Source organism: Oryza sativa, chromosome 8, assembly GCF_034140825.1.
Source record: "Oryza sativa Japonica Group chromosome 8, ASM3414082v1".
NCBI lineage: Eukaryota > Viridiplantae > Streptophyta > Magnoliopsida > Poales > Poaceae > Oryza > Oryza sativa.
In genome coordinates this window covers 3112445-3131622 of record NC_089042.1, presented here as the reverse complement: position 1 = coordinate 3131622, position 19178 = coordinate 3112445, and the positions used below count along the sequence as shown (strand labels likewise).

General features: G+C 41.3%; 4 protein-coding genes across 5 annotated transcripts; 2 read left to right on the top strand and 2 right to left on the bottom strand.

Moving 5' to 3' along the window:
* The first annotated feature begins 242 nt into the window (after positions 1-242).
* On the top strand, positions 243-4378 carry LOC4344682 (DEAD-box ATP-dependent RNA helicase 45). Its single transcript, XM_026019882.2, has 3 exons — positions 243-3413; positions 3816-4012; positions 4105-4378. Exon 1 carries the CDS (start codon positions 638-640, stop codon positions 2423-2425), a length of 1788 nt encoding a protein of 595 aa, XP_025875667.2. The 5' UTR covers positions 243-637; the 3' UTR covers positions 2426-3413; positions 3816-4012; positions 4105-4378.
* Positions 2463-3962, top strand: LOC136351412 (DEAD-box ATP-dependent RNA helicase 45-like). Its single transcript, XM_066303500.1, has 3 exons — positions 2463-2504; positions 2594-3349; positions 3816-3962. The coding sequence occupies exons 1-3, from the start codon at positions 2463-2465 to the stop codon at positions 3960-3962; spliced, it is 945 nt and encodes a 314-aa protein (XP_066159597.1).
* A 1876-nt stretch (positions 4379-6254) lies between the features above and the next one.
* On the bottom strand, positions 6255-9038 carry LOC107277214 (disease resistance protein RPM1). The gene has a single exon (XM_015793599.3). It carries the CDS (start codon positions 9036-9038, stop codon positions 6255-6257), a length of 2784 nt encoding a protein of 927 aa, XP_015649085.1.
* Positions 9039-12486: 3448 nt separating this feature from the next.
* LOC4344681 (uncharacterized) lies at positions 12487-15957 on the bottom strand. Of its 2 annotated transcripts, none has more exons than XR_001547916.3 (9): positions 15595-15957; positions 15403-15456; positions 15100-15183; positions 14493-14618; positions 14349-14416; positions 14197-14266; positions 13928-13993; positions 13739-13843; positions 12487-13186 (listed from the first exon to the last, which is right to left on the bottom strand). XR_001547916.3 is itself a non-coding variant. In XM_015792848.3 (9 exons), exons 1-9 carry the CDS (start codon positions 15949-15951, stop codon positions 13136-13138), a joined length of 954 nt encoding a protein of 317 aa, XP_015648334.2. In that variant the 5' UTR covers positions 15952-15957; the 3' UTR covers positions 12487-13135. The 2 variants fall into 2 exon arrangements, 1 of the variants encoding a protein (XP_015648334.2); XM_015792848.3 differs by having other exon boundaries at positions 13739-13816.
* Between the last annotated feature and the right edge of the window lie 3221 nt (positions 15958-19178).

Here is a 19178-nt window from a genome sequence, read left to right as displayed (position 1 = left end):
CGGAGATCCGATAGAATAGGAGTAGAGACGGGAGGAAGAAGAGAACACGAGAAGCAGAGGAGGGGAATCTTTTCTTTTTTCTTCGATAGTTTTGGACGCGGTATCCCCCTCACACACGCGACACATACTCCTCAGGTCCCACCACTTAGTGGCTTACAGGTTACATAAATAAATTACGCAATCTTATTGAGAAAACGCCTTTCCTCTGTACGTTTTCCACCTCTGCTCTGATTCAGCACAGCGATTGTTGCTCATCAGACAACCGCTGTGACAGGCCACCACCTCCAAGCACCACCGCCGCGACAAGGACAAGGACCCCGACCGCGAGCGCCCCTCCTCCTCTCGCCACCACCACCACCACCACCACCGCGACGACAAGGACGGCGAGCGTGACCGCGACCGCGATCGCCACCACAGGGAGAAGGAGCGCGATCGCGAGGAGCGCAAGGCGCGGGAGCGCGACAAGGAGAAGGAGCGGGCGCGGCGGCGCGAGGAGTCGTCGCGGTCGAGGAGGCATGGGGCGTAGGAGGAGGAGGAGGGAGAGGGGGAAGATGAGGACCGCCACCGCAAGCGCCGCCGCCGGTCCTCGCACCACCACCACCACCGCGGCGACGCGGAGCCGGAGGCGGCGGCTGCCATGGAGGAGGAGGAGGTGGTGGTGGTGGTGGATGAGGAGGAGTCCGAGAGGCGGCGTCAGAAGATGATTGAGGAGGAGAAGAAGCGGCTCGACGAGGAGATGGAGCTCCGCCGCCGCCGTGTCAAGGAGTGGCAGGAGCAGAAGCGGTTGGAGGAGGAGGAGGCGAAGCGCCGCGAGCAGGAGGCGGCGGCCGGTGCTGGCACTCCTGCCGCGGCCGCTGGGGCCGACGGCGATTCCAATGCCGGGAAGAAGTGGACTCTGGATGGTGAGGAGTCTGATGAGGAGGGATACAAGGAGGATAGCCAAAATGCAGAAGATGACGGTGGCATCACTGCCGATTTGCCGAGTGAGGTGAATGATGCAAATGTTGCTGCTCCTATGGAGGAGGATGAGATTGATCCGCTCGATGCATTCATGAGCTCCATGGTGTTGCCGGAGGTCGCAAAGCTGGAGACGGCTGTGGCATCAATGGAGAGCATGCCTGCTTCCAACATGGGTGATAAGAATGGTAAAAGTGCAAAGGATGCTGTGAGTAATGGTGATAAGAAAGGGCAAAAGAAGGCAATGGGGAGAATTATGCAAGGGGATGATTCGGACTCTGATTATGATGACGACGACGACGATGAGGGTGGATCGAAAGATGAGGATGATGAGGAGTTCATGAAACGTGTCAAGAAGACGAAGGTAGAAAAGCTGGCTATTGTTGACCATTCCAAAATTGAGTACCAGCCATTCCGGAAGAATTTGTACATTGAGGTGAAGGATATCACAATGATGACAGGAGAGGAAGTGGCTACCTACAGGAAAAATCTGGAGCTCAAGGTACATGGGAAAGATGTGCCCAAGCCAATAAAAACATGGGTGCAGAGTGGGCTGACCAGCAAGCTCCTTGACACCATCAAGAAGCTTGGTTTTGAGAAGCCGATGCCTATACAGGCACAGGCATTACCAATCATAATGAGTGGGCGTGATTGTATAGGAATTGCAAAGACTGGATCGGGCAAGACTCTAGCGTTTGTCCTGCCAATGCTCAGGCATGTCAAAGACCAGCCGCCTGTTGTGCCTGGAGATGGCCCTATTGGGCTCATTATGGCTCCTACCAGAGAGCTCGTGGTGCAGATACATTCAGACATTAAGAAGTTCGCGAAGTCGCTTGGCATCAACTGTGTAGCTATCTATGGAGGTTCAGGTGTTGCCCAGCAGATCAGTGAACTAAAGAGGGGCGCTGAAATTGTTGTTTGTACACCGGGCAGGATGATCGATATCCTTTGCACCAGCAGTGGAAAGATTACTAACCTTCGGAGAGTTACATTCTTGGTGATGGATGAAGCTGATAGGATGTTTGATATGGGCTTTGAGCCTCAGATTACTCGGATAGTTCAGAATACCCGCCCAGATAGGCAGACTGTTCTTTTCTCAGCCATTTTTCCACGGCAGGTGGAGATACTGGCACGTAAGGTGCTGACAAAGCCTGTTGAGATCCAGGTGGGTGGGAGGAGTGTCGTCAACAAAGATATCACACAACTGGTTGAGGTGCGGCCAGAAAATGAGAGGTTCTTGAGGCTGTTGGAGTTGCTTGGAGAGTGGTTTGATAGAGGCAAAATTCTTGTTTTTGTCCACTCACAAGATAAATGTGATTCTCTACTTAAAGACTTGTTTCAGCGTGGATATCCATGCTTATCTTTACATGGTGGGAAAGATCAGACTGACCGTGAATCAACTCTTGCTGATTTCAAGAGCAACGTATGCAACTTGCTGATTGCTGGTTGTGAATTAGATGTGAAGTAGCTTGAGCTGGTTGTGAATTATGATGTCCCTAACCATTATGAGGACTATGTTCATCGTGTTGGACGAACTGGTCATGCTGGTAGGAAGGGCTTTGCTGTGACTTTTATTTCTGACGAAGAGGAGCGGTATGCACCAGATCTTGCCAAGGCTCTGGAGCTTTCTGAACAGGCTGTTCCACAGGACCTTAAAGGCCTAGCTGATCGTTTCATGGCAAAAGTGAAGCAAGGAACAGAACAGGCCCATGGAACAGGGTATGGTGGAAGTGGTTTCAAGTTCAATGAAGAAGAGGATGAAGCTCGGAGATCTGCAAAGAAGGCTCAGGCAAGGGAATATGGATATGAGGAGGATAAGTCAGATTCGGATTCTGATGAGGAAGGAGGGGTTCGTAAGGCGGGGGGTGACCTTGCAGCACAAGCTATTGCTGCTGCCCAAGCTGCCGCTACTTTGGCTGCAGCCAAGGCTGCTAGTAATGCCAATCAGCAAGTACAAAGCACCAATGCAGGGTCCTTACTTTCTATACCTGTCGTAGCCAATGCTCCAAATAATGAGGCCACGGCACGTGCACTTCAGGCTGCATTGAACATTCAGCAAAATTTAGCACGGATACAGGCACATGTAGTCCCAGAACATTATGAGGTTGAACTTGACATTAATGATTTCCCACAAAATGCACGCTGGAAGATCACTCACAAAGAGACTTTGGGTCCTATTCAGGATTGGACTGAAGCTGCAATCACTACAAGGGGGACATTTATTCCTCAAGGAAAAATTGTTGGTGCAAATGAGCGCAAGCTGTACCTGTTCATAGAGGGACCCACTGAATTATCTGTCAAGAAGGCGAAATCAGAATTGAAACGTGTCCTTGAGGATTGTGCCAATCATGCTCTGAACCTTCCTGGTTCTGCCCAAACTGGAAAGTACTCTGTTATTTGAGCTGCGGATTGCTAACAGAACAGCTAATTCAGAGATGCAGGGTTTTCTTGTGAAGGTATGCGAGAAGAGAAAAAACTCATAGTCCATATATCAAATATTTATCTGCCCTTGTATGAGCACAGTAAACAAAATGTTGCTTATCAGCTCATTACTTCATTTTACCATGGCAATAGTAGTTCTATAACATTGAAGGTCGCAACTTTAAAAATATATCATAAGTATATCGGTGCTCTTTAGTGCTAATTATAGATCACCCGGTTTCCTTATTTACCACTGTATCCGTCTTTCATACTGACAGCTTGACCTCTTGCATAGCTATATGTTATGCTTGTACTGTTGATCTATAACAAATTCCTTATAGAATGTGTTTTATACCATAGGTTCGAACCACACAAAATTGATATGATACTTGAACATTCTGAACCATGCAAAATTCTGATATTCTCAATGTGACCAGGTCTTTCTTGGAAGGTGGACTGCGATTCTTGTCTTCCTTGATGACGGCGTTATCTGCAACATCCGTGCTGAGAAGCTGGATAAGTGGCAGGTTAGGGTGTTCTATGTGAAAGTTGCTGATCCACTAGGTTACAGCATCACTGAATGATCATGCCAGATTGCACACTACATATTGTAGCCTACCAAAAGACAGGCAAAGTATGTTTAAGCTGAACATCTCTTCTGTTTGGTTGGTTCAGTCATACTCCCTATTGTTGATAACTTTACCTTCTGTTCTAAAAACCTTTCAGGCCACATATTCACCAGCCAAAAAAAGAAGTCATCGTCCTAGGAGCTTGATGGAGAACCAGGCTCCTCACAACTGCGTTGCTGATAATTGCAGTTAAATTTGTTGAAATCCAAGGATTTGTTAGGCTTTTTAGGAGTGCCAATCACTCATAACAGGGATTAAAGTGAGATCGTTGTTCGTTGAGTTATACAGAACAATGAAAAGCTGTTTGAGCAAAGGCCATTAACTTGATGCAAAAAATGAAATTCGGCTAGCTTTACCTGCTTTTGATTTCATTGGCTTATATCATTTGAGGTAGCAAGTTAATGTCTAGACTCTAGAAAGCAGGTTTTCCATAACTGAATGATTCATTATGTGATAAAAACATAATTAGCTGGCACTGTTGTTTTTCATTCAAGAGATTACTCCTACAGGATTCACATTGTCGCACACAAACAAAAATCAACACTGACAACTTACAAAAATGTATAATTAAGCTATTCTGACCGTGCTTACACATGCCAGCATTTTTTTTTCGGGAATACGCAAGGAGCGCATTTTTTCCATTAAGAGAAATAAAAGTTATTTACAAAGATAAAAGGAAAACAAGCAGGGGACCGATACAGGACGCTATGGAAAACTATAGGAATATCTCGCGCTAAATTTGGCTACCACGACCTCGTAAAGGCCAAACAGCGGGGATCCCGTGATTAGCTGACTTCTAAAGCATGGCCTCCTCCGCCATTGCTTTCACCACTTCGGTCCAAGACCTTTGTTGTTGATTGAAGATTCGGTTGTTCCGTTCCTTCCAAATTGTCTAAGCCACCAGTGTCACGACAGTGTCGAAGCCTCGACGATGCCGCTCCCCAATCTTCATTTGGCTCTCACAGAGCCAATTGTGGAAGGATGGCTCATTGACAGGTAAGCAGTTCGGCCTCCTTATCGCCTGAAGCGTCCACCACCATAATTGTCTCGATTCAGGGCATGCTACCAAGATGTGATCAATGCTTTCCTCCTACTGATCGCAACGAACACAACGATCCGGGTGTGGCAACCCTCGACTGCGCAGACGGTCAGCAGTCCAGCATCTGTTCATTGCGACCAACCACAAGAAGAAGCGGCATCGAGGCGGAGCGAGTGACTTCCAAATTGGGGTGGAAAGGAAGGTGACACGACCAAAAAACAAGGCCTTATAGGCAGATTTTGAGCTGTATTGGCCCGAACTCTCCCATTTCCAGATGATTGAATCAGGAGTAGTAGGATCAAGATCCACCATTTGGACAAGCGACCAAAGCTTTAGATATTCTAGAATAGGTTGGATCCCAAGTGCTCCTCGGATGTCTTTGATCCATTGGCGACCTGTTAGTGCCTCAGCCACCGTCCGACACCGGCGCACGCGTGGTGGAATTTTATCATAGATGTTCGGAGCAAAGGACCGAATGCAACCCTCTTGCAACCAGCTATCTTCCCAGAAGAGGATAGTTTGTCCGTCTCTTAATTGACAGATGGTAGAGGCTGCAACGAAGTTCCTTTCCTTTTGCGACCCCGGAATGGCTAGCCCCTGCCAAGGTTTGCTTGAGGAGGTCCGTTGCAACCATGTCCACCTGGAACGAAGAGCTATACCCATAAGCTCCAGATTCGGTACACCCAAACCGCCGTAGTTACACATGCCAGCATCGATCACCTTTGTTGGATTTAGAGTTTACACGGACAAAGATAAGATGATACATAAAATATGATCAGTTCTCCTATAGCTTACAGTTTCATCATCATTCAAACATCTATCCATTAGCCTGCTCATTGTGCCCAATGGATCTTCTTGGCCTATTCAAAATGAAAGAAAGGTAACGACATTCACATATTAAGTTTTCAAGTTCCAACCAAGAAAGGAGATAAGAGTGCAATTAATCAGTTAACCTTTTGGTTATAGAAGTGTTCCTCTTTGTCACCTTTAAATATCTTAAGTTTGCAGATGAATAAAAACCTGTATGATTCTCAAGGAAATCTAATATATATGCAAGAACTAACACATGCAGAAGATATAATCTGGCACAAGCAGAATTCATTTTCTTTTTTCTTTTTTCTTTTTTCAAATTTCACTAACTTGCAACTTCATATTGGGGATAAAGATAAGCATAATGCTGATCGAATCAAACTCACCTGTATATATATTTATGACTCTTGAAACAGGCGTTTCTCCATGCCTCTGCTCCTGTCCAAGAACCTGACAGTGGAGATGTGCTGGACTCTCTCCTTGTCCTCACCCTGTATACGCTCCATGAACTCATCATGCATGTTCACCAGCATCAAATTCTGCAGTGACAAGAGAAGCTCAATGCCATGAGGCACCTCCTTGAGCTCAGGGAAGTTGACCAGTGCAAGCCACTGGAGGTTCTGCAACGTCTGCTGCTCCATGATCATCGAATTGATGTGCAACAAGTTGCACATGATGAGTGTGTGGAGCTTGGGGAACCATCCGCTCTGGAAGACGAAGCTTGCTCCGTCGTATGCATCTCCGATCTGGAGCACTTTCAGGTTGGAGAGGCAGGAGATGGAGATCAATGGATCAATGTTCGTCTTACTTCCTGTGAGATACAGCTTCTCCAGTTTAGCTCCAACTGTCTGAAAGAAATTGGATTCCATCACAGCATGGTGAAACCTTCCGGTAAGATGGAGTTTGCGTAAATTCTGTGGTGGTAAGCTCAGTGCTTCAAAGTTCAGACCTTGATTACCTTCAGCTGAAAGAACTTTCAGTGTGCGTAGAGAGCGCATTTTGCTGATGGATGCAAAGAGCTTGGGATAGTGTTCTTCTCCGACATCTTCGATCGCCAATGTCCTCAGTTGAGTCATGTGTCCCAAATTTTCCACAAGATTTAGGTTTGCAAGAACACCCTTAAGAGTTTGCAGCTCCATAGACTCCCACACCACCTTTGGAGCTTGAACACCTCTGGACTTCTCAACAATGCCGCAATACAGTGGAGCACTCAACTTTCCTGCAAGAAGGTGCCTTAACCTCTTCAGCTTGGCGATCCCAGTTGGCAACTTGTCTACATTTGTAAGGTAAACATCAAGTGTTTGGAGATTGAACAGCTTGTCGACTGATTGTGGCAACTGCTTGATCTTTGTTCTTCTCAAACCGAGGTACCGTAAGTTAAATAAGCCTGACAATTCTTCTGGCAGAACTGTGATAGGAACATCCTGCAGCTCCAGAACATTCAGATACCTTGCACTTCTTGGTGTACCCACAGATGGAAAAGAAGAACAGGTTACATCGAAATGGTAGAGCGAGCGGAGTCGAGAAGGATCTGAAACCGACTTGATCCTGTCATTGTGCTCATGTATCGACAAACGACGGCACCTGTATTCGGGTTCACCGGGGTGCGATTTACTATGTGTCATGCAGAAGGTCTCGTCCTCTGATATGGAAATGGCCAGCTCCCTCACAATGTCATGCATCTGGAATTCCTTCACCTTTCTGAAGTGCTTCCTCTCCACAACCTGTAGCAGGCATCGGTCTATCAGCTCATTCAGGTACTCCTCGGCGACTTCTTCTACTGTTCTTCTCTTTTCCGGCTTAATGAGGCCCTCTGCAACCCATAGTCTGACCAGCCTTTTCTTTGTTATCATGTAATCCTCTGGAAAGATGCTGCAGAACACAAATGCATTCTTTAGGTGGCTCGGTAAGTTCTTATAACTCAGTTTCAGAATCTTCATCACTGAACTCAACTCCTGGTCGCGCAATCTGTCGCGTAATTCCCAGGTTAGCTGATCATTGCACTTGCTCCACTCTTCCATATCTTGTTTCTTGAATGAGAGCATGTTACCCACAACCACAATTGCTAATGGCAAACCATCACACTTGACCATGATCTCTCTCCCCAATGACTCTAGTTCTTGAGGACAAGATCTATCAATGCGGTTCTTGAATGCCCACCTGCAAAAGAGACACCAAGAATCTGCATCATTCAGCTTTTGCAGCTGAAGAACCTGATCTTCGCTTGCCAAAGAAGCGACATCTTTGATCCGAGTCGTTATTACGACCTTATTTCCATTGTTGTTGCTTCTCTCAACTGTACTTGCCAGGTCCATCCAAACATCTGTGCTCCATACATCATCTAGTACAAGCAAAATCTTTCTATGTTCTAATGTTCTCTTCAGGATTTCTACCAGGTCTCTACCATCGATGCTATCAATGTTGGGTGAACACCGTTGCAACATGTGACGTACCATCTTCCTCATGATGTCAGAAGCGTTGAACTTCTGAGACACTGTGATCCAAATATGGCAATCAAACTGATTCTTGATTCTCTCATCTTCATAGATACTATTGGCAAGAGTGGTTTTCCCAGATCCTCCCATACCCCAGACAGTGATAACCGATGTCGAACATGTTTTTAACCAGTTCATCATCATTGTTCTTTCTTGTTCAACACCCACCATCTCATCAGCTGGGTAAGAAAGATGATGCGGAAGCCGGTGATCCTCCACATCGGTTGAAACTCTATTGCCATTTGGAAGCTGAATCTCATACTGCACCCACAAATTCCGGAGATTCTGAAGGTGACATTGCGAATCCTTCAGCTCTCTAGCAATTTTGTGCCAAGAAGTTTTACCGAGTTTACGGAAGTAACTCATGAACTCCCCATTGAAAAACCTGTTCTTGTGCTTAACAGACAGGTAAAGAAACTCATCGATGATGTCCTCAATTTCAAAAGCTGCTTTTCTTACTTCCTGCAGGTAGACTTCAGTGGGCTCGCTATAGCCTTCTTGTTTTTGCGCTTGGCGCAGGAATGCTTGCATCAACTTGAGCTCAACTTCGATCTGTTTTATTCGACTCTCAATCTCATTTATTATTGTCAAGTTTGCATCTAAACGTCCACCTAATGTTATGCTTGCAGATGATGCCAAGACAGATCCAATTTTGCATAGAGCAGCGAATACCACGCCTTCTGCCATCTTGTTTTAGCTGAACTGGTACAGGTTTTATGAAATTTGAGATTCTCAAATTGAAATAGTGATATTTTGGAACAAAAACAGTGTAGATAAATATACCTCTAGAGAAGTGATAGAACCATACCCAAAAAAAAAAGCATGAATCACACTGTAATATGTGTCAGAAGTACTGGATTTTTAATTTCTTCCATCACTGCCACATACAAATAGTATGTATTCCATGATTTAATTGTAGAAAAAGAATTAAAATCAGAATACTTTATTATTTGCCCACTAAATACACATGGTATCACTTATAGATACCCGCTAACAGAGTAATTTGTTTAAAAATGAATTGTAGCTAAAAAGGAAGTGAGCATGAAGGGGACTGGTTGCAATAAAAACAGTAAGGAGACTGTTCATTATTTTTCCTTGATAGAAGTTCTTCCATTATTCACTACCATATAGCTAGCATTCATCATCTGACAAAAAGTGGATCCCTTTAAATAAAACAGTTTTGGGTGTGACTATTATCTTGATGAGACAAACAACTGTATCAACATCGATGACAATAGAACGTTTGAACAAAGGACCAAAGGTTGGATCCCAAGACAGTAATGCCAGAATGAGGCAGAAGGATGGCAAGGAACACAAATTCTTTAGAAGAACTAACAACCTTGTGACTGTCAAATGCTCAACCTAATTGATCTTGTACAGCTCACCATGAAATAGGTATGTGCACAAAAAACAGTGGGAAACATGTGTTGCTAATTCGCTGTACACCATCAAAATTACAACATGGATTCTTCCATCCTGAACTATCTGTACATTCTAATACACTAACACACACACTCTCTCTCTCTCGTCATTTCTATTTACTTGTTTCAGTACAACTGTACAACTATACTAATTCCCAGAAGGAGGTGTTGGTCATCTTGTTCTTGGAACAACAATACCAAGACAGAAATGAATGGCATAGAAAAATAACCTTGAAAGCAAGATACATACTGCTGCTTAGTGCTTACCTCTCTTCTTCTTGTTGTTGAGAGAGGAAGCGTTCTTGACTGTTGAGAGAGGAAGTGAGTGCAGCGGCAGCCTATAAATTACTGCTGCCGACGAGAGGGTCAGCTTATCAACAGTAATTAAGACTGTGGTCGATAGTGCAAGTTGGGAACTAATCCCTCGTACACACCAGCAAAATGAAACGACTCATTAGCGTACGATTAATTTAAAATTAATTTTAAAAAACTTAAAAATGAATTAATAAAAATTTTAAAGAAACTTTTCTATATATTTATTTTTATAAAATACGCACCGTTTTATAGTTTGTAAAGTGTATGAAAAATGAGGTAGCCGAAGTTGAAAATGGTGAGTATCGAACACACCCTAAACTAATTATCGTCTATTTCTTGAGTCATGCTGTCCTTTTTTTTTTGGATTACAGACGTGTGCACACACCACTATAGTTCGTGAAGTGATCCATATAGATAGGACTAAAAAAGAGATTTTAACTATAGCAATCTTCACAATGTATATAGATACAAGATAGCATTAGGAGATGAGAGAGAAATATAGATAGATAATATTATTTATTCCATATAGGTAGTCCATATATGCTTATGGATACCTTTTGTTATTTTCTCTATATGGACTAGTTGCACAAAAGTAATAGGTAGCTGAATGGAATATAATATTGCCTATGGACTACTTTTGCTTCGTGTTGTGGATACCCTAAACACGCGCCACATATTCTTACATCCGTAATGCACTTCCTAACATACGTTTTGAAATAGACATAGACCCATAGCACATCCCTAACCTCGGTTCAAGAAACCAGTTGAGGTTCTCAAGAGGTAAACGGATCATTATATTACTAAAGATCATTCATGGTGCTCGGCATTCATGGCACAAAAAACTGCAAACCTTACCTCAAACATAGTTCCATTTCTATAGGCCTACTGTTTGTTTGGAACATAGGAATATAATACTCCTAATATTTATTATACAGAAATTTCACATAAAAGGTTCAATTGCCGTATGCATGACAACATTATCATGTATAATTTGTACCTTAGTGTAATGTATTTTAAATTATATGGGAGGTAATTATCAGAAATACTATCACGGTACTATGGTTTTATAAACTTTTCGATCATGGAAAAAAATTAAGAATATACAAGTATACAACATTTGTTAACTTTGAAAAGCAACAAAAACATAACTTCTCTTGCATTTTTTTGGGTATTTTGTTGGGATATATCCACTGCCATTGTATTACTCAAGTCAAGATAGCTACACCAACTGATTGTTTTGATCCCTCCTATATTAATACACTTTTTTATTGTGTGATTCTATATTAATAAATTTTGTTGTCAAATTAACAGTGGTGTGAATTCATCAAACTCTGACATGTCTGACTGTCATTAGAGAGGGTTGAAATTCATGGCAATCAAGAATTCAAGTGTGGTATGAACGCAAGTCCAGCTCAACTTGACTTGAGCAAGACTTGAAAGAAATCAAGTTTTCAAGAAGAATTCAAAGTCAGTCCATTGCAAATTGATCCAATAAAAGATGGGAAGAAAACACAAGCAAGAAACAAAACAAATAAACAACATAACATCACAGTCAAAGTCTACAAGCTTGACTTATTCTAAACAAAATGTGAATATTTTTTTTCAACAAATATTTTTTTCCATGGAGACAGTACGCCATGCCTACTAATTTTATCACCTCTTTATACAATAGTTATCTATACTACACTTATCATACACACATTGTGTCTACAAATCTGTAGCCCGCTACTCCTATCTCTCCTCTTTGATCTTCTCGAAATGTCTTTATAGCTGGCTTATAGTTTGTTATTATACCTGCTCTGACATGTGCATCTAGCGCCTAAACGTCAATGAGTATTAGAGACAAATACTGGATCACATAATCTTTTTGGAAATTAAGGAACTGCCCCTTTTATTAAGGGGCAGTTGCCTAAACACAAATACATTTTTTTTAACAATTGGATCCATGTACTGATCCCTATTAAACAAAAAATCAATCAATTGCAATGGAAAAGTAAACTGCCCTCAAGCAATGAAGCAATCGATAAACAGTTCATTGACTTGTTCATCTGATCACAAGGACATGCAATACCCCCAATACATCTGCTTCTGTTGCTACAGGGCTTGAAGCTATAGCTTTCATTTGGCAGGCTCAGTTCCAAGTGCATTTGGACAAAAAAACAGCCTTGCCAGTACTTTTGTTCCTCGATACAACAACAGGCATCTGATATAACTTTTGGTTCCGTCTATGCCTCCATGGCAGTTAGTACTACCTTGGGCATACACAACTTACTGCATCTATCATCTATGGATATGTGCGATGTCACAAGAGGTGTGTATCTCAGCTGTCATCTTTTTTACCCAATTGGCTGAAAGCAGCTTGATCTCTGAGAGCTTGATTCCGGCCAGGGGAAGTTAACTTTTTTTAGATAAAGAGAGTTTTATTGATCTTAAACAATTACATCGAGAGGATACAATTTTTCTAAGACCACCCTCGGCCTCTGCATAGCTAGGATGCACACAGCCTATCAATATTATAAAAGAAAAGGAAAAAAAGCGACACAACTATTACAACCGTGCCACAGCGAACTACAACCACAAGTAATCTTCATCTCTTATCTCCACCAAAACAACACTTAGACTATCATACGGACTCCCTTTAAAACAATGCCTCCAATGAGGAAATGACGCGTGCACGCGTCATCATTGTCATGTTCCAATCAACTAAGATCAGACCATAGGTTTTCACCTAGGGAAATTCTGTGAACTCCAGACAATGCCTTCAAGAAAGAAAGAAATCCATTGCCAAGTACAACCAATTAAGGTCAGACTTAGGGATTTAACCCCGGACTTAAAGAATTAGTAACAAGTACCGCCTGAATGAAGCCACTAGTATTGTTGCCCCCTCATTCCGAGACAGAACCTCCATATCCCAAACTTAACAGAATCACAAAAGGCCACGAACATCATTACCTGCATCCTTCTATAGATACCCTTTGAAGATAATGTCGCGAGAAGCCAAAAAGGCACACGCCCAAAATCCATATCTAGAAAGAGTATGTTGTTCAGTCAGGTATCTACTAGCTTCCGACAAATTGTCATCCCGTCCCCGATTGGCACCTGCAAGTCTCCCAAGAAAACATAGTACCATTGTCAACTAAAAAAATAGAGTCAGAGAAGTGATAAAATTAGAAGGCATGGGGTACTGTCTCCATGGAACCATGGTATAAGTATATCACATGAAAATCAAGTAACAAATATTATGGTTGTCACTTGCATCATACTGTTTTCTTCTCACTGAAGTTGTACAAAAAACTGAACATGGTGCTCAAAAGAAAGTTCGGATAAAAGGAGTTATATAGATTTTGGAGCAAATTGATAATTAAAAAGATAGCAAATAGGACTAAACACATTCATGGTATATGTGATCCTGGCTCAAATATGCCACAACATTAGGCAAATAAAACTTCCAGACTTGGGATATGTATTGCGCTTCACTGCGGTACTGCTACACATCAGTGCCAGGACTGAGTTCTCTTCACAAGCTTTAACGGTCAATATACTTGTGCAGGCATATAAATAATTTTCTAAGTCTTTGCAGTAAACACTTGCAAGTAATGACAAATCTAGGCGATAGATAAAAAAATATGAGAGGTGGTGAGAGAAAGAGACCATGCTGATGCTGACACGATTATCCTCCAGAAGTTTCTTGTTGAAGTTCCTTATACTAATTGTCTTTCGATCATTCACCTAAGGAAAAATGTGCCAGATAATTTCCTAAAAAATCAGGAAAGAGTGATCCACTTTCTACCATATAGCTTCTATGTCATGTCAAAACTAAAAAAGGGAAAAAAGACTCACTAGTGGATCAGCAACTCTACCATACCAAAGGACATTGTCTATTACAATCAAACCACCAACTCTTACCTGCAACACAACAAAACATAATGCTCAACATACAGATTATAATCAAAACATGTAAGTTATGGTTGCTACATACATGGAACTTATAAATAGGATCATAAAACTTGCAGCAAATCTTCTATAATGTTATAAAAAAGTTATGATCATTGATGACAGTTGACAGACCACAATTGCTATAAGCAAGAAAGGGTTCTATGTAATCTTACTAGCTTAAGTAGAAGTTCATAATACTCCTCATACATTCTCTTGTCTGCATCAACGAATGCAAAGTCATAACTAGAAAAGGTAGAAGAGACAAGATTTGTTAGACCAACTAAGATGTTCAATGATGGATTATACCACAATAAAATTACTGTACCTGTTAACCTCACCACCATCAATTAGTAACTTTAGGGAATCCGCAGCTAAAGCATGTTTGACATCAACCTAAGGAATTAGGTGATAGATCAGCCCAAGAAATTCATCATGATCCAGAACCCATCAAGCAAAAAGAGGCGATCACCTTGTGTGCAACACCAGAGCGCTGATAGTATTTCTTGGCAACTTCTAGGCATCTTTCATCCCTCTCACAAGCAACCAAACGACCTGATTCAGGAAGAGCTAGTGCTACAGCTAACGACGAATATCCCTGTGCAAAGATTAAACGAATGCTATAATGAAGTTATTGAATTTGCAGAAATCAGTGGCTTTCTACAAAAGTAGCTAATTCACAAGGTTTTGATTGCAATTTGTAGCACTTGAGATAACATGTACCGTGTGGATTATTAATTTATTATTGTACCAGACAGGAAAGACTGCTTGATGATGAAAGGAAAACATATGCAAGAATCAAGCCTCAGTACTACCAGAAGGCTTGTTGCATATAGGATTCAAACGTTGTAGTGCTTGCTTATTATGGTATAGTTTCCAGGGAAAACAACAGATACACGAGTTCTCACAAATATATTGTTAACCAGCTGGAGTTTATTTCTCATTTTGATCAACCATCATGCTTTGGTTCTGACAAGAAACAATAACTTTCTAATGTTGCGTTTTTACTTACCTAGAGTGGAAATATGAATAATTTATAATACAAAACAAAGTAACAAACACTAGGTCAGATCACATACTGTATAGACTCCGACTTCAATGCATCGTTGAGCCCCAAGAATTTGCGCAAGCATTGCTAGAAGCTGAGCCTGCGCAGGTGAAACCTAACAAGACAAAGAAACCAGCTGAGAGTGTATATATTGTAACTGATTTCCGAAACATCTCTAAACAGTATCATTGCACTTTCAGAAATAAAAGTAATCATGTATGAAGTGGCTTCATTGGACCAATGTTACCTTGAAAAAGATTAGGACTAATTTTATAGGGGAAAATGGTAAATGAGCTCTCTAAGAAGAGTAGCCAAGTTTATCCATGGCACGCACCTGCATTTGGCTCCCTCTCATGGCCGCCGTCTCCTCACGAAGCTCCTTGAGAACCTGATGCATTTTTCCAGCACGGGATAAAACGGAAGCACACATTGGCAAGAGAGCATGACGCGAATTCCGCACCCCAAAATGGCGGCAAAATTTGCTCGAGACGAACCAAGCAGAGAGCGGAGGGAGGGAGACACGCACCGGGTGCTCGCGGACGTTGGCGAGGAGGTACTCGTAGAGCTGCGTCGTCGCGCCCAGCTGCTTCCGCCCCTGCCGCGCCTCCTCCACCGCCGCCGCCGTAGCAGCCGCAGCCGCCGCCGACGAGGAGGAGGAGGAGGAGGAGCAGAGGTGTCGGCGGTGCCATGGGCAAGTGGAGGCGGTCAGGGCTAGCGCTCGGGGGACACGAGTGGTGGCGGCGGAGCCGAACCTGAGAGCCGCAGCCTGCGCCGCCGCGGCCGCCGCCGTCGCCGGCGCCGGCGGCGGGAGGGAGGAGGCGGAGGCGAAGCGGTGCATCGCGGTGGAGACGCGGATTAGCTTGGCGTCGACGAGGCCCCACATGTCAGTGAGGCAACCACGCACGCAAAAGGCCCAATAAGTATGTGAGAATTAATGGGCTGTCTCTTCTTTTTTTTTTCTTTCCCAGCCCATGTCAAAAGCCCAACAAGCCCATGTTAAAAAATTTGCTTTCGCACAGCTGAATGAGGTCTCCTTAAATAAAAAAAATAAACTACAAAACCTCTAAAATGTTATAATGAGTACATTCCTCATGTAAGATGATTTGTTGCAAATACTAACAACAAACTAGACATACTGAGGGCTTCAAACATTGCTACTTACCAAATTTTGGTATTTCTAGAAGCTTTCTCTCTTAAAACACTACGTAAAATTTGGTAATACCAAAATGCGCAAAAAAATTTAGCATTATCAAATTTGGTATGGTTAATTTGAGCATCAAAGTGAACAAGCCTTTAATTCACCATGGACTGATTTGGCTCTTTCGGTATGTAGGTATGATTTGTCTCCTGTGATTAATATAGTTTATAAAATAATAAAAATGCTTTTGCTTGTAATATGAAGTTTGGTTTGTATTACTTCTACGCAATAAGTTTAGTTTGTATTCCTAAGCGCATAAGGAATTAGATTGTTTTCAAACATTCAAAAAAAAGTTGCAATTTGAGTTTTCTCATTGGTATCTAATTAGCAACAATATAATAATTCTTTTTCATATTACCTTAGTATATCTTGATTTTCATTACAAAATATAACCGTAGCGTTAGTACGGGCATATTACTAGTCTCTCTTAGTTGACACGGTCAAACCGGTCATCAGCAGAGTCCCATGGGAGCACTTTACCTCGTTAAGCTCTTAGGCTGCTTGCCAGTGTCCGGGTTCGGAAAGCTTGCCTCCAGCATGGAAAACGGAGCGATCCATTAGCGTGTGATTAATTAAGTATTAGCTATTTTTTTCAAAAATGGAACAATATGATTTTTTTAAACAACTTTAGTATAGAAACTTTTTACAAAAACACACCGAAATAGCAGTTTGAAAAGCGTGCGCGTGAAAATCGAGACAAGAGAGTTCCCAACCTAGACTCTCGAACGCAGGGCGTTGTTAAGCTGTGTTTGGAAGGAGGGGTTGGTTAGGGAACCCTCCTCTCCGCCACATATAACTACACTTCTTAGCATATAATTAATTAAGTATTAGTTTAAAAGTTGAAAAATTGATTCATATGATTTTTAAAGCAACTTTTCTATAGAACTTTTTTTTAAAATACACACCGTAGAATAGTTTGGAAAATGTACATACGAGAATAACGAGAGATAAGTTGAAAAAGAAGGGGAAGAACGTAGCCAACAGGCCAGGGTTGCTATGTTCACCCCGACCGGACACTCGGACAGGATAATATGGTCATGTTATCCCTGGTCGTTGCACCCACATGTACACAACCACACTGAGCTCACACACCCGTGTTGCGCCCTAAAATTTATACGCTAAAAAAATACATATTAGTTGTAAATCTATAGCCCTAGATTATTAAAATAGGAGTACAATTATTAAAATAGGATATGATTTATCCTATCGTTATTATTTAGATTACTTAAAATATTTTGTTAGTTTTATTAAATAATGTTTGATATTAACTGTTCCTCTTTAGCAGCGCTGTTCCAAACGAAACATGTACGTACCTGGCTCATTGTGACGTGATGGTCGGAACTAGGAAGATGCTATGCCTTAATTCCTAGAAGGAGACATAATCAGAATTGCAGTTCAGCAATAATATTCCCAACAGGAATATGTTGCATTGCAAAAGATTTTCTTAATTTTCAAAAAGCATGCACCCATATGCTGTTTACGACATACTACATCCGACCAACCATTCGACTTATTTACATTTGCATTAATTTATCTGTTGTGATTTATATTATTATTTAAAGGTATTTTAAGCACAAGCTTATATATATATTTACTAATGTATTGAATATTTTTAATAGAACAAATGATCAAAATTATGTCAAATATCAACAGTATCATATAATTAAAACGGGAGATCAATTCTCTACTTTAGATTAAACCACAAGAAAAGAAAATATATATATAGAATACTAACTCTAGTTTCTAATAGATAATGTCGTTGACTTTTTGTCACACGTTTAACCATTTATCTTATTCAAAAAATTTACATAATTATAATTTATTTTGTTATGAATTGTTTTATCACTTAAAGTACTTTAAGCATGATTTTATATCTTATATATTTGTATAAATTTTTTAAATAAGATGAATTGCTAAAATATGTTTAAAAGATAATGTTATCTGTTAAAATACGAAGGGGCATGAGATATGTGAACACGCAAATTTTGGTCGTCACTTCAATTGATTGAAAGGGTCCTAGTACACTGATTGATAAGGCAATATCTTTGGATCACAGTAATAATATAGATGCTCTATCAACCTTAGCTAGATCCTGGACAAGAGATTTTAGTTTGGCCAAAATGGAATATAATTAAATTGTCCAAAGTACTCGTCATTTACTTGTACAAATCATGTTGCATACACCACACGTACAAAACATATATTCTCCTGATAAAAAAAAGTATAGTATCAGATGCGATCTCTCAGAAGACAACACATATCTATACTCTTCTTTTTTTTAAAAAAAAACCTTAAGTGATGCTGGTGAGTGATAAATTTGCTGCCATCTACTCCTATTATACCACCTAATATATGGATTTCACTTAATTAAGAGTGATTAATTCATGCGGATTGTTCATTTCCAAGCTTAAGAAAGGGAAAAAAACATATATTCAACCTATTCCTTGTAAAACATGGGTGTTTAAGCTAGTATCTCAGGAAAATAATTAACCCTTCTCTTGGCTACCAGATTAACAAATTGAGTTTTTTTTCTTAAGTAAATGAAGAGTACTTTGGACAATTTATACAAGTAAATGACGAGTACTTTGGACAAATTTAATTAACCCTTCTCTTGGCTACCAGATTGACTTTGATAAATAACAAATTGACTTTGATAACCATGCATTGACACGCATTTGATCATGATTGACCAGTGCCATTTTAATTAAGCCTTCTAAACAAGTAGAGGATTAGTCGTATTTGTATTCTTCCTGCAGGGTAATCGTGCCGTGCATCGGTGCATGGACGACCAAGTACAGCAGTGTGTACGGTGGATATGATGCAAAAGTCAAACAATGCAGCGAGTATTATTTAATTTAATTGCTAGTAGTAATTAATAAATAATAATCCTCACTAGTACAAAGCACCTAGAT